At 44.9% G+C, this 14659-nt stretch overlaps 2 protein-coding genes across 2 annotated transcripts in view; one reads left to right on the top strand and one right to left on the bottom strand.

The window, feature by feature from the left end:
• The window catches only part of recql4 (RecQ helicase-like 4), a 97267-nt gene extending 84476 nt beyond the window's left edge, over positions 1 to 12791 (top strand). Inside the window, exon 26 of the mRNA XM_041184460.1 lies at positions 12674 to 12791. Coding sequence (XP_041040394.1) covers positions 12674 to 12678 — 5 coding nt within the window. The 3' untranslated portion in view covers positions 12679 to 12791. The remainder of the gene's footprint in view (positions 1 to 12673) is intronic.
• LOC121276250 (myosin-7B-like) overlaps positions 1 to 14659 on the bottom strand; it is a 212810-nt gene that overhangs the window by 16159 nt on the left and 181992 nt on the right. Inside the window, exons 34-35 of the mRNA XM_041184454.1 lie at positions 5458 to 5650; positions 2221 to 2424 (exon numbers count right to left, since the gene is read on the bottom strand). Coding sequence (XP_041040388.1) covers positions 2221 to 2424; positions 5458 to 5650 — 397 coding nt within the window. The remainder of the gene's footprint in view (positions 1 to 2220; positions 2425 to 5457; positions 5651 to 14659) is intronic.

Here is a 14659-nt window from a genome sequence, read left to right as displayed (position 1 = left end):
GTGGAAAGGAAAGATTTTGAATTTACATCACAATGGTACAACCTCAGGATATCCCAAAGGGCTTTCCAGCCAGTCTGGTGCACTGTTGCAATGTAGGGAAACGGGCTACCTAATTGGCGCACAGCAAGATCCCACAAACAGCAATTAGATACATAATCTGTGCTGGCAGTGTTTGTTAAGGAATAAGTAGTGGTCTGGATAGCAACGAGATCTGCCCTGCTCTTCTGCGAATGATGCCGTGGGATCTTTTACACACACCTGTGAGAACAGATTTTGGGGTGGGGGGGAGTCTTGGTTTAATGTCCCACCCGAAAGGCAGTGCAGCATTCATTCCCTCAGTGCTGCACTACAGCGTCAGCCTTGGTTTCTGTGCTCAAGTCCGGGAGTGGGACTTGAACCCACAACCTTCTGACTCAGAGACAAGAGTGCAGCCCATTGAGCCCGTCCAGCTGACCCTGAGCATGCAAGGGATGACGGTAGAGAAAGTAATTCAATCTTGCAAAGAAATTCTCCCATATGCTGATTTGAGCACAGTGCTGCTGTGAAGTACAGTCTGACACTAACCCAGACTCCATTCAGGATAACCATAGGGACATCCGCGGGATTCTTCCGACACCTCGCTTAATGTCAGCAGAAATTCCAGAGAAATAGCGTTCACCAGAATTCCAATCATCCGCCTAGGTTATGGCAGGAGTTCTGGATAGAACTGGTGGAAATTCCAAGTGATATTACTTTGACAAGGAAGTATTCAATGAACGGCGTGACACTAGGAAGTTCTGAGGAACAAAGGGACCTTGGTGTGTGTGTCCATAGATCTCTGAAGGCGGAGGGGCATGTTAGTGGGGTGGTGAAAAAGGCATTTGGGATACTTGCCTTTATCATTCAAGGCATAGATTACAAAAGTAGGGAGATCATGTTGGAGTTCTATAGAACCTTGGTGAGGCCACAGCTGGGGTACTGTGTGCAGTTCTGGTCACCACATTATAGGAAGGATGTGATTGCACTGGAGGGGGTGCAGAGGAGATTCACCAGCATGTTGCCTGGGATGAAACATTTAAGTTATGAAGAGAGGTTGGATAGATTTGGGTTGTATTCGTTGGAGCAGAGAAGACTGAGGGGCAACCTGATCGAGGTGTACAAGATTATGAGGGGCATGGACAGGGTGGATAGGGAGCAGCTGTTCCTCTTAGTTGAAGGATCAGTCACAAGGGGGCATAAGTTCAAGGTGAGGGGCAGGAGGTTTAGGGGGGATGTGAAGAAAAGCCTTTTTACCCAGAAGGTGGTGACGGTCTGGAATGTGCTGCCTGGGAGGGTGGTGGTGGTGGGCTGCCTCACATCCTTTACAAAGTACCTGGATGAGCACTTGGCACATCATAATATTCAAGGCTATGGGCCAAGTGCTGGTAAATGGGATTAGGTAGGTAGGTCAGGTGTTTCTCATGTGTCAGTGCAGACTCGATGGGCCGAAGGGCCTCTTCTGCACTGTGTGATTCTGTCATTCCGCAACTGGCTTCTTGTGAATGATGGGTGGGCTACTTTTTTTGGGAAATGTGAAGAATCATTCAAAGCAGAGAAAGTTCTGGAATGTTTGAGTAAAAAATTGGCATCGAGAGGTCTAAAGAGCCTGGTGCTTTGGGAAAGACACAATGGATTGCTCATACGAGAGCTGATACTAAATGGAAGAGAAGCTCCAGTTTATAATGCTTTCATTTAGCCACTGGGTCAAATTTTATAGGGGTTTGTTTGTTTTGTAATTTCACACATACTTTTTCTGCTTTGGGGAATAGCAGGGACGTTTGGAAGGATTAGCAGGCTGATTATTAGCCCCTGTTTGAACCGCATCTTGAATGTTCCTGCTGTAGCCAACCAGCCCTGGAGCAGGACTTGAACCCAGAGGCAGGAGGGCGACCCACTGATCCACAAGAACTCTTGCTTTGTAGGATTGGAGGAAGACATTCAAACAAAAGCAATTGCTAAGCTACCCGAAGGAAACCTTATTCGAAGGGAGCACAAGTCACGGTCGGACTACAATGCTTCAGCCCCCATTCCCTGATCCACATTCCCTCCAGACATTTTCTCCCTCCTGGGATCTCGGGAGTGACGAGGTGACAGTTCAACCTTTAACTGCTCCAGCATTGTTCACTGGTCGCACGTCTGGGGGAAATTACAGACCTGGACATGTATGGCTCAACGCCTTGAAGCTGGAGGCTGCTGGGGTACCTGAGAGAGAATCATCTCCATTCTGTCTCTGCCCTCCTGCAGCTCCTGTTCCGCAGTTTTACAATTCCGTTCCGCAGTCTCCAGCGTGCTGCGGAGGGACTCGAGCTCAGAGCTCAGCACGGCTCCACGTCGATTGGCCGCGCTCAACTCTTCCTTCAGCTCCTCGTTCTGCCGACTAGTGGACTCCAGCTGAGACTGTAATTCCTGGGAAAGAATCAGCGGGTGAGAGCCATTAACACCGGACACGGGGACGGTTAATATGGTGAACTCACTGACTGGAGTGGAGAAGACACACCTGCCAATGGGTTACACACTTCCCAATCCCATGCATTAAATTAGTTCCCCTAATTCCATGTCCCAGAGTGAAAAGTGTCTTCCTGTTAATTCATTGTGCAGGTTCAAATGATACCTGTCATCATTATTTCCAGATTGCTGAATATAGAGTTATAAATTATAAATCGTAGAATGATAAGTGTAGAAGGGCCAACTAGCCAACCTAGTGCAACTTAGCACTTGAGTGCAACTGAGAATAGAGAGTGCTGGGCGTTGGGTGATTTAGGGAGTTAGGGGAGGAAGGGAAAGAGGTATTCCTTGCCTTTGCTTTGGCATTTGATAATGTGAGCGGAGCAGCAGCCTTAAGGAGCGACGGGAACCAGGCCTGAGACCAGAGCGGGACCGAGAGCCGCTTGAGAGGAGTGGTGGCCTTGGTAAGCATGACCTGTTGAGTATTTCTACTATTCAGCCTTTAAAGTAAAAATTGGGCTTTAGCTTAGACCAAGTAGTGTTCAAAGTATAAAAAGTAAGGTCCCGGGTATATATTTAATATTTTTTAAACTAGTGGAAGTCAAAGTAAAGGGAGTAATTTATGGGTAAGTCATGGCAGGGCAGCTCGGCCACACGGAATGCTCATCCTGTGTGATTTGGGAAGGCAGGGACACTTCCAGTGTGCAGGAAGTGTCTCCAGCTGCAGCTACTCAAAATCCACCTTTTGGAGCTGAGGATTGGAGTCACTGTGAAGCATCCGCAAGGCTGAGGTCCTCGTGGATAGAACGTACAGTGAGGTGGTCACACCACAGGTAAAGAGTGCACAGGCAGAAAGGGAATGGGTGACTGCCAGACAGAGTAAAAGCACTAGGCAGGTGGAGCAGGGGCCTCATGGGTCCATCTTCCTCTCCAACAAGTTTTCTGTTTTGGATACTGCTGGGGGAGTTGGTTTGTCAGGGGAATGCAGTAACAGCCAAGAGCGTGGCACCTTGAGTAACCCAGCTGCGCGGGGGGTTGTGGGGGAGGGTGTGGGGAGAAAAAAGAATGGGAGACCAATAATGATATGGGATTCTATCATATAGGGAACAGATCGACGTTTCTGCAGCTGTAGACTTGACACCAGGATGGTATGTGGCCTCCTTGGTGCCAGGGTCGAGAATGTCACTGAGTGGCTGCAGGACATTCTGAAGGGGGAGGATGAACAGCCAGAGGCTGTGGTCGATATCGGTATCAACGACATGGGTAAAAAGAGGGATGAGATCCTGAAAGCAGAATTTAGGGATCTGGGAAATAAATTAAAAAGCAGGACTTCAAAGGCAGTAATCTCAGGATTACTCCCAGAGCCATGTGCTAGTGAGATCAGGAATAGGAGAATAGATCAGATGAATATATTGCTGCAGAGATGGTGTAGGGGGGAGGCGTTTGGATTCCTGAGGCATTGGGCCCGATTCTGGGGAAGATGGGACCTGCACAAGCTGGTCAGGTTGCACCCCAGAAGGACTGGGATCAATATCCTCGCAGGTGGTATTCGCTAGTACTGTGGGGGAGGGTTTAAACTAGAGTGGCAGGGGGATGGGAACCTGAGCAGGGAGATACAGGAGAGGAAAACAAAGATAGGAATGAAAAACAGAAAAGTAGAAAGCAAAAGTGGAAGGCTGAGGAACTAAGGGCTAGCAGCAAATAGGGCCATAGTCCAAACTAATGTGTAAAAATGTTAAAAAGACAAGTCTAACAGCACTGTATATGAATGCATGGAGCAATTCACAATAAGGTAGACGAATGAACAGCGCAAACAGATGTAAACGGGTTCTATATGATTGCAATTACAGAGACACGGCTATAGGGTGACCAAGGCTGGGAACTGAATATCCAAGGGTATTCGATATTTAGGAAGGAGAGGCAAAAAGGAAAAGGAGGTGGGGTAGCGTTGTTAGTTAAGGGTGAAATCAGTGCAATAGTGAGAGACTATATTGGCTCAGGAAATCTATATGTAGAATCAGTCTGGGTGGAGCTAAAAAGCAACAAGGGGCAGAAAACATTACTGGGAGTTGTATATAGGCCTCCAAACAGTAGTGGTAAGGTAGGGGACGGCATTAAACAGGAAATTAGAGGTGCATGTCACAGGGGTGCTACAATAATCATGGGTGGCTTTAATCTGCATATAGATGGTGCAAACCAAATTAGCAATAATACAGTGGCAGATGAATTCCTGGAGTGTGTATAAGATAGGTTTTTTAGATCAGTGCGTTGAGGAACCAACTAGGGAACAGGTTATTCTAGATTTGGTATTATGCAATGAGAAGAGATTGATTAATAATCTTGTTGTGCGGGGTCCTTTAGGGAAGAGTGACCATAATATGATAGCATTCTTCATTAGGATGGAAAGTGAAGTAGCCAATCCGAAACTAGGGCCATAAATCTAAACAAAAGAAACTATGAAGGTATGAGCAGTGAGTTGGCTACGATAGATGGGGAACTTCATGATGATTGGACACATGGAGCAAGTGTGAGGAGGCATTGATGGACACATGGAGTGAGTGTGAGGGGGGGTGAAGGACATGGAGTGAATGTGAGGAATCAGTGATGGACACACAGAGTGAATGTGAGGAGGGACTGACAGACACACTGAGTGAGTGTGAGGAGGGACTGACAGACACACTGAGTGAGTGTGAGAAGGGAGTGACGAACACATGGAGTGAGTGTGAGAAGGGAGTGACGAACACGTGGAGTGAGTGTGAGAAGGGAGTGACGAACACATGGAGTGAGTGTGAAGAGGGAGCAACGGACACATGGAGTGAGTGTGAGGAGGGAGCGAGGGATACATGGAGTGAGTGTGAGGAGGGAGTGACGGACACATGGAGTGAGTGTGAGGAGGGAGTGATGAACACACGGTGAGTGTGAGGAGGGAGTGAAGGCCACATAGAGTGAGTGTGAGAAGGTTGAAGGATTTTTTTTAAAAGAAAGGAAACTCACTTTTGTTTGGGAGAGTAGGTTGCGAAGGGCTCTCTGAGGCTCGCTGGCTCGCCGAATTGCTTGGTTCATTTGCTGCTCCATCTCGTTGAGGTCGTTCTCCATTTTCTTCTGGATTCGGAGAGCTTCATTTTTACTCTTTATTTCCCTCTCCATGTCCATTTGCAGAACGTCTAATGTGCGCAGGTGGCTCCGTCTGAAAGGGCACCATTTAATTTGAGTTGGGCAGAAGGGCACCGAGGGTATGGGGATCATGGTAATCCACTTGTCTAAGTGGTAACCCATGGGACTGGGTGGAATGCTGGAATGACATCCTGCTGGATACTCCCAGTGGAGAGTAGAATCAGCCGCAGTGTAAACCAACATTGCACCCAGTCCCAAGGAGTTCCTGGCATACGAGCATATGAAACAGGAGCAGGAGTAGGCCACTCAGCCCCTCGTTCTTACTCTGCCATTCAATAAGATCATGGCTGAATTGATTGTGGCCTCAACCCCACATTCTGCCCATCTCTGATGACCTTTGACTCTTTAGTAATAAGCCTACTTCTATTAATATTAATTGATCCTGTCTCCACTGCTCTTGGGGAAGAGTGTTCCAAAGATTCATAGCCCTCTGAGGAAGAAATTACTCCTCATCTCCATCTTAAGTAGACAACCCTTATTTTTAAACAGTATCCCCTAGTTCTAGTCTCTCCCACAAGGGAAAACATCCTCTCAGCATCCACCCTGTCAAGTCTCCTCAGGATCTTACATGTTTCAGTAAGATCACCGCTCATTCTTCTAAACTCCAATGGATACAGGCCCAACCTGTGCAACCCTCCCTTATCTCAGGTATCCTTCTCTGAACTGCTTCTTTTATAAACTTCATTTATATCCTTTCTTAAACAAGGAGACTAAAACTGTATGTAGATGTGGTCTCATCAATGCCCCATATAACTGTAGCAAACTGGGTGGAATGCGGGAATGATACTTTTATACTCCATTCCCCTTGCAATAAGTGACAATATTTCATTTGACTTCTTAATCACTTGCTGTACCTGTATACTAATATTTCCTGAATCATGTACCAGGACACCCAGATCCCTCTGTACCTCAGAGTTCTGCAGTCTCTCTCCATTTAAATTACATGCTGCTTTTCTGTTCTCCCTGCCAAAGTGGACAAGTTCATGTTTTCCCACATTATACTGCATCTACTAAATTTCTGCCCACTCACATAACCTATCTATAGCCCTTTGTAGCCCCCTATGTCCTCTTCACAACTGACTCTCCTACCTATTTTTGTGTCATCAGCACATTTAGCAACCCATACATCTGTCCCTTCATCCAAGTCATTGATATAGATTGTAACTAGTTGAGGCCCCAGCATTGATCCCTGTGGCACTGTACCTGTCATATCTTGCCTACTTTATGCCATTATGCCTACTCTTTGCTTCCTGTTAGCTAACCAATCCTCTATCCATGCTAATATGTTACCCACTACACCATGAGTTCTTACTTTACATCGTAACCTTTGATGTAGCACCTTATCAAATGCTTTCTGGAAATCGAAGTACAGCACATCCACAGGTCCCCCTTTATTCCTGCTACTTGTTATTTCTTAAAAGAACACCAATAAGTTAGTCAAACATGATTTCCCTTTCACCAAACCATGTCGACTCTGCCTGATTGCATTGAGATTTCCTAAGTGCCCTGTTATAACCTCCTTGATAATAGATTGCAGCAGTTTCCCTATGACAGATGTTAAGCTAACTGGCCCATAGTTTCTGGCTTTCTGTCTTCTTCCTCTCTTGAATAGAGGAATCACATTGGCTATTTTCCAATCTGATGGGACCTTTCCAGAATCTAGGGAATTTTGGGAAATTAAAACCAATACATCTAGTATTTCAGCAACCACTTCTTTTAAACCCTAGGACAGAGTCCATCAGGACCTGGGGGCTTGTTAGCTTTTAGTTCTAGTAATTTTCTCAGTACTCTTTCCCTGGTGATTGTAATTGTTTTAAGTTCCTCCTTCCCTTTCATCTCCTGATTCACAATTATTTCTGGGATTCCTCCACAATAAAGACATGCAAAATATCTGTTCAATTTATCTGTCATTTCCTTATTTTCCATGATTAATTCCCCATTCTCACTCTAGAGGACCAACACTCATTTTACTTACTCTTTTCCTTTTTAAATGCCTGTAGAAACTTTTACTATCTGTTTTTACATTTCTAGATAGTTTTTTCTCATTCTTTAATTCCTCCCTCCTTATTAATCTTTTAGTCATTCTTTGCTGTTCTTTATATTCTGTCCAATCTTCTCACCTGCCACTCATCTTTGCAGAATTATACACTTTTTCTTTCAATTTGATGTTATCTTTAATTTATTTAGTTAGCCAAAGATGCTGTATACTTCCCTTAGAATCTTTCTTTCTCACTGGAATGTATCTTTGAGTATTCTGAAATATCTCCTTAAATGTCTGCCATTGCTTCTCTACTGACTTAGCCCTTAGGCTCCTTAGGTAGCACCTCCCAAACCCACAACCACTACCACCTAGAAGGACAAGGGCAGCAGATAGATGGAAACACCACCGCCTGGAAGTTCCCCTCCAAGCCACTTACCATCCCGACTTACCATCACTGTCACTGGGTCAGAATCCTGGAAGTCCCTCCCTAACAGCACTGTGGGTGCATCTACATCACATGGACTGCAGTGGTTCAAGAAGGCAGCTCACCACCACCTTCTCAAGGGCAATTAGGGATAGGCAATAAACACTGGCCCAGCCAGTGAAGCCCATATCCCATGAATGAGTAAAAAAAAAATCCCATTTCATTTTAGCCAGTTCTGTCTTCATGCCCTCAGAATTGCCCTTATTTAAGTTTAAAATACTGATCTTGGATCCACTCTTCTCTCCCTCAAACTGAAAGTGAAATTCAGTCATATTATGATAACTACCACCTAGGGCACCCTCATTATGAGATCATAAATTAATCCTGTCTCATTACACATTACCAGGTCTAGTATTGCCTGCTGTTTGGTTGGTGCAAAAATGGACTAATCTGAGAAACTGCCCTGAAAACACTCTATGAACTCGTCATCCAGGCTACCTTTAGCCAAAATGATTTGTCCAATCTATATATAGATTAAAATCATGCATGATTATTGTCATATCTTTCTCACAAGCCCCCCTTATTTCTTCCTGTCTACTCTGTCCTATTGTGAGGTTACTGTTAGGTGGCCTATAACCTACTCCCACAAGTGACTTCTTACCTTTACCAATTCTCATCTGTACCCAAACTAATTCAACATCAGGATTTTCAGAACCAAGGTCATCTCTCGCTATTGTACCGATGTCATCCTTAATTAACAGCTACCCCTCCACCTTTTCCTAGCTTCCAGTCCCTCCTAAATGTCATGTGCCCTTGAGTATTCAGGTCCAAGTTTTTGTCATCCTGCAGTCATGTCTCTGTAATGGCTGTCAAATTGTAAATATTTATTTCTATTTGTGCTGTCAGTTCATTTGTTTTGTTCTGAATGCTACGCGCATTCAGATACAGAGCATTTAGCTTTGTCCTTTTATTATTTTTGTAACCAGTAGCCTTATCTGCTGGTGCAGTCTTAGATTTGTACACTCTGTCCCTTCCTGCCACACTCTGATCATCATTTCCCTTATTCGTACCTTGTCTTTTCACCTTGTCTTCTCTATTTAATTGATTACATCTTACAAAACTTGGTCCCTTGCTCTTACTATTTTGTTTAAAGCCCTCCCTACTGCCATATGACTCACTAGCACACTTGTCCCAGCGCGGTTCAGTGAAGACTGTCCCAATGGTGCCTCTCCCGTTTTCCCCAGTACCAGATGCCAGTGCCCCATGAATTGAAACCCATTTCTCCCATACCAATCTTTGAGCCAAGCATTTAACTCTCTAATCTAATTTACCCTACGTCAATTTGTTCATGGCTCAGGTAGTAATCCAGAGATTATTGCCTTTGAGGTTCTGCTTTGTAATTTATTCCCTAGCTGCTCATACTCCCTCCCTCAGCAGATACCTTTTCCTAGTTCTACTTATGTTATTGGTACCTACATGGACCATGACCACTAGATCCTCCCCCTCCCACTGCAAGTTCCTCTCCAGCCCTGAGCAGATGTCCTGAACCCTGGCACTGGGCAAGCAACACAGCCATCTGGACTCTCACTCATGGCTGCCTAAACTCCTGTTCCTATCCCCTGACTATACTGTCCCCAACTACCACTACATTCCTATAACCCCCCTCCCCCCCACCCCCTGCTTGAATGACTTCCTGTAACAAGGTGTCATGGTCATGCAGCCACCATTTTCAATCATACAGCCTGCAAGAACCTCAAACGTGTTGGACAATTGCAAAGGCTGACACTCCTCCGCTTTTACCATCTGGGTTCTTATACTCACTCGCAGTCACACCCTCCTGCCTCTGATTACTGACCAAATCAGAAAACCCTATCTTAAGGGGTGAACTGCCTCTTGGTACAAAGTGTCCGGGTAGCTTTCCCCCTCCCTAATGGTACTTGCACCAATCTGTGTACATTTGCCAATGTGTGCACATGCACCAACCTGTGTGCACGCATGTACCAATCTGTGCGCATGAACCAATCTGTGTACATGTACCAACCTATGTACTTGTACCAGTCCATGTACTTGTACCAGTCCATGTACATGCACCAATCTCTGTACATGCAACAATCCGTGTACATGCACCAATCTGTGTACTTGTACCAATCTGTGTACATTCACCAATCTGTATACTTGCACTAATCTGTATATATGCACCGTTCTGTGCGCATGCACCAATCTGTGTACTTGTACCAACCATGTACTGATCCATGCACATGCACCAATCTCTGTACATGCACCAGTCTGTATACTTGCACCAATCTGTGCACATGTACCAATCTGTGCACATGCACCAGTCTGTGTACATGCACCAGTCTGTGTACATGCACCAATCCGTGTACATGCACCAATCTGTGTATATGTACAAATCTGTGTATATGTACAAATCTGTGTACTTGCACTAATCTCTGTGCATTTACCAATGTGTGCACATGCACCAACCTGTGTGCACGCATGTACCAATCTGTGCACATGAACCAATCTGTGTGCATGCACCAATCTGTGTACATGTACCAATCTGTGTACTTGTACCAACCATGTACCAATCCGTGTACATGCACCAATCTCTGTACCTGCACCAATCTCTGTACCTGCACCAATCTCTGTGCATGCACCAATCCATGTACATGCACCAATCTGTGTTCTTGTACCAACCATGTACTGATCCATGTACATGCACCAATCTGTACACATGCACCAATCTGTGTACATGCACCAATCTGTGTACATGCACCAAGCTGTGTACATGCACCAAGCTGTGTACATGCACCAATCTGTGTACTTGTATCAATCTGTGTACTTGTATCAATCTGTGTACATGTACCAATCTGTGCACATGCACCAATCTGTGTACTTGTACCAGTCTGTGTACATGCACTATTCTGTATACATGGACCAATCTGTGTACATGGACCAGTCTTTGCGCATGCACCAATCTGTATATTTGTACCAATCTGTGTACATGTACCAATCCATGTACATGCACCAATCTCTGTACATGCACAAATCCATATACATGCACCAATCTGTGTACTTGTACCAATCTGTACACATGCACCAATCTGTGTACCTGCACCTTTCTGTGTACATGCACCTTTTTGTGTACTTGTACCAACCAAGTACCAATCTGTGTACTTTCCCCAATCTGTGCACATTTACCAATCTGTGTACTTGTACCAGTCTGTGTACATGTACCAATCTGTGCACATGCACCAATCTGTGCACATGCACCAATCTGTGTACATGCACCAACATGTACCAATCTGTGCACTTGTACCAATCTGTATACATTCACCAATGTGTGCACATGCAGCAATCTGTGTGCATGCACCAATCTGTGTACACGCATCAATCTGTGTGCTTGTACCAACCATGTACCAATATGTGTATATACACCAAATAGTGCGCATTTACCAATCTGTGTACATGCACCAATCTGTGCGCATGCACCAATCTGTGTACTTGTGCCAATATGTGTACATGTACCAATATGTGTACATGTACCAATCTGTGTACATGTACCAATCCGTGTACATGCACCAATCCGTGTACATGCACCAATCCGTGTACATGCACCAATCTGTGTGCTTGCACCAATCTGTGTACATTTACCAATCTGTGCACATGCACCAATCTGTGCACATGCACTAATCTGTGCACATGCACCAATCTGTGTACTCGCTCCAATCTATGTACATTTACCAATGTGTGCACATTCACCAATCTGTGCACATTTATCTATCTGTGGACTTGTACCAATCTGTGTACATGTACCAACCTGTGTATATGTGTACTCATACCAACATGTACCTATCTGTGTACTTGTACCAATCTGTGTACATGCACCAATCTGTGTACATGCATCAATCTGTGTACTTGTACCAATATGTGTACATGTACCAATCTGTACGCATGCACCAATCTGTGCACTTGTACCAATCTGTGCACGTGTACCAGTCTGTGCACATGCACCAATCTGTGTACATGCACCAATTTTTGCACATGCATCAATCTGTATACTTGTACCAATCTGTGTCTATGCACCAATCTGTGTACTTGCACCAATCTGTGTACATTTACCAATGTGTGCACATTTACCAATGTGTGCACATGCACCAATCTGTGCGCATGAACCAATCTGTGCGCATGCACCAATCTGTGCTATGCACCAATCTGTGTACATGTATCAACCTGTACACATGCATCAATCTGTGTACATTTATCAGTGTGTGTACATTTATCAATGTATGTGCATGCACCAACCTGTGCGCATGCACCAATCTGTGTACTTGTACCAACCATGTACCAATCTGTGTACATGCATCAATCTGTGCACATTTACCAATCTGTGTACTTGTAACAATCTGTGTACGTGCACCAATCTGTGTACATGTACCAATCTGTTTACATGCACCAATTTGTGTACATGCACCAATCTGTACACACGTACCAATCTCTGTACATGCATCAATCTCTGTACATGTACCAATCTGTGTACATGTAACTATCCTGTGTACATGTACCAATCCTGCATGTTCTATGGGTTGAGCAGAAATGGTTAAAATGAGTTATGATTTCTCACTGTCTAGGTTAACGTAGCCAGATGAGGACAGACCCGGAGGCTCAGCTGTGCCCAGATCCCAGCAGATCCCTGTCATCCAGAGAAATTGGAATTAGATCCATCCCCTGTGTCTGGTTTTGTAAAGCTGAGCTATACAACTCTGCAGTGACCTGGAATCTTCTTGACCAAACAGCTTAGCATATTGGGACAACGGAAGGTCGATCAAGGATCCATCACACTTCAAATGGCTAAATGAGGGTTTAGCTGAAGGCCGATGGACAGAGATAGTACAGAGATGGATTCAGGAGGATGGAGGCATCGAGGTAATGTTACCCGACGAGTAATCCAGAGGCCAGGACTAATACTCCATAAACGTGAGTTCAAATCCTACCACAGCAACAGGGGAAATTTAAATTCAATGAATTAATAAATCTAGAATAACAAATCTAGTCTTATTAATAATGATCACAAAAACTACCCGATTGATGTCAAAACCCATCTGGTTCATTAAGGTCCTTTAGCAAAGGAAATCTGCTATCCATACCTGGCCTGGCCTTATTTATGCTTTTTTAAAATTTAGTATTTCACGGGATGTGGGCCAGCATTTATTGCCCATCCCTAGTTGCCCTTGAGAAGGTGGTTGTAGTCGAAGGTTCTGGTACTTTTATGTTTTTGTTCATCAGGTTTGCTTTGTCTGGCGAATGCCAGCTGTGTCCTTCACATTAACACTGGTGTCAATTAACTACATCCTGTTGAAGGTACATAACACTCCACTTTACCACAGGTACTTAAAGGGTTAATGTGGGACTGAGTATAATACATACTGCCCACAGCGTGATGTCAGAAAGGCACCTGCTCCAGAGCCAGGGTCGGCCTAGAGATGGACAGAGATGGGTAAAGACCTGGAATGGGGTCAGCTCCATACCTGTACTCTCTACTGTAAATATGAGCTGTCCATAAAGACCTGCTGTTAACATACTCCAGACTGGAAGCCCAAAGCAGGGTTCTTTAGTGGTGGGGCCTACATAGAATCATCGAAAGTTTACAGCACAGAAAGAAGCCACTCGGCCCATCATATCTGCACTGGCTGCCCAACCTAATCCCACGTTCCAGCATTTAGTCCTTAATTCTGCAGGTTACCACACTTCACAACCCTCTTGGTGAAAAACATTTTCCTCATCTCCCCTTTACTCTTTCTACCAATCACTTTAAATCTATGCCCCCTGGTCACTGACCTCTCTGTGAAAGTAAAATAGCCCCTACCCATCCACTCTATCCAGGCCCCTCACAATTTTGTACATCTCAATCAAATCTCCCCTCAGCCTCCTCTGTTCCAAGGAGCAGAACAATCCCAGCCTATCCAATCTTTCCTCATAGCTGCAATTTTCCAGTCCTGGGAATATCCTCGTAAATCTCCTCTCTATCCTCTCTAATGCAATTACATCCTCTCTGTAATGAGGTGACCAGAACTGCACACAGCACTCAAATTGTGGCCTAACTAATGTTTTATACAGTTCCAGCATAAGCTCCCTGCTCTTATATTCTATACCTTGGCCAATAAAGGAAAGGATTCCATGTGTCTTCTTAACCACCCGCTACCTTCAGGGATCTATGGACTTTTCTCTACACCTCTCAGTCTCCTCCCATTTATTGTGTTACCCTTTGCCGAGTTTGACCTCTCCAAATGCATCACCTCATACTTCTCTGAGCTCAATTCCATTTGCTACTTTTCGGGTTCACCTGACCAGGCCCTACAGTAAAGTGGTTGAGTCTTAATCGCCCCTGAAATGGGCTAACAAGCCACTCAGGGTGTATCAAACCGCTGCAGATAGCGCTGGTGGGTGCACCTACACCACGTTAGCTTCAGAGGTCCAAGAAGACGATTAGGGATGGGCAATAAATGCTGGTCTGCCCGCGATGCCCACACCCCAAGAATGAATTTTTTTAAAAATTGAGCTGGTTAAACTTCGACAACTTGGGGCCTCAAGGCAAGATTTGACCCCGCTAGTTTGCT

The sequence above is a fragment of the Carcharodon carcharias genome, chromosome 3, assembly GCF_017639515.1.
Source record: "Carcharodon carcharias isolate sCarCar2 chromosome 3, sCarCar2.pri, whole genome shotgun sequence".
Classification (NCBI taxonomy): domain Eukaryota; kingdom Metazoa; phylum Chordata; class Chondrichthyes; order Lamniformes; family Lamnidae; genus Carcharodon; species Carcharodon carcharias.
The sequence above is the reverse complement of the archived record's forward strand: the minus strand, read 5'-3'. Positions and strand labels throughout refer to the sequence as shown.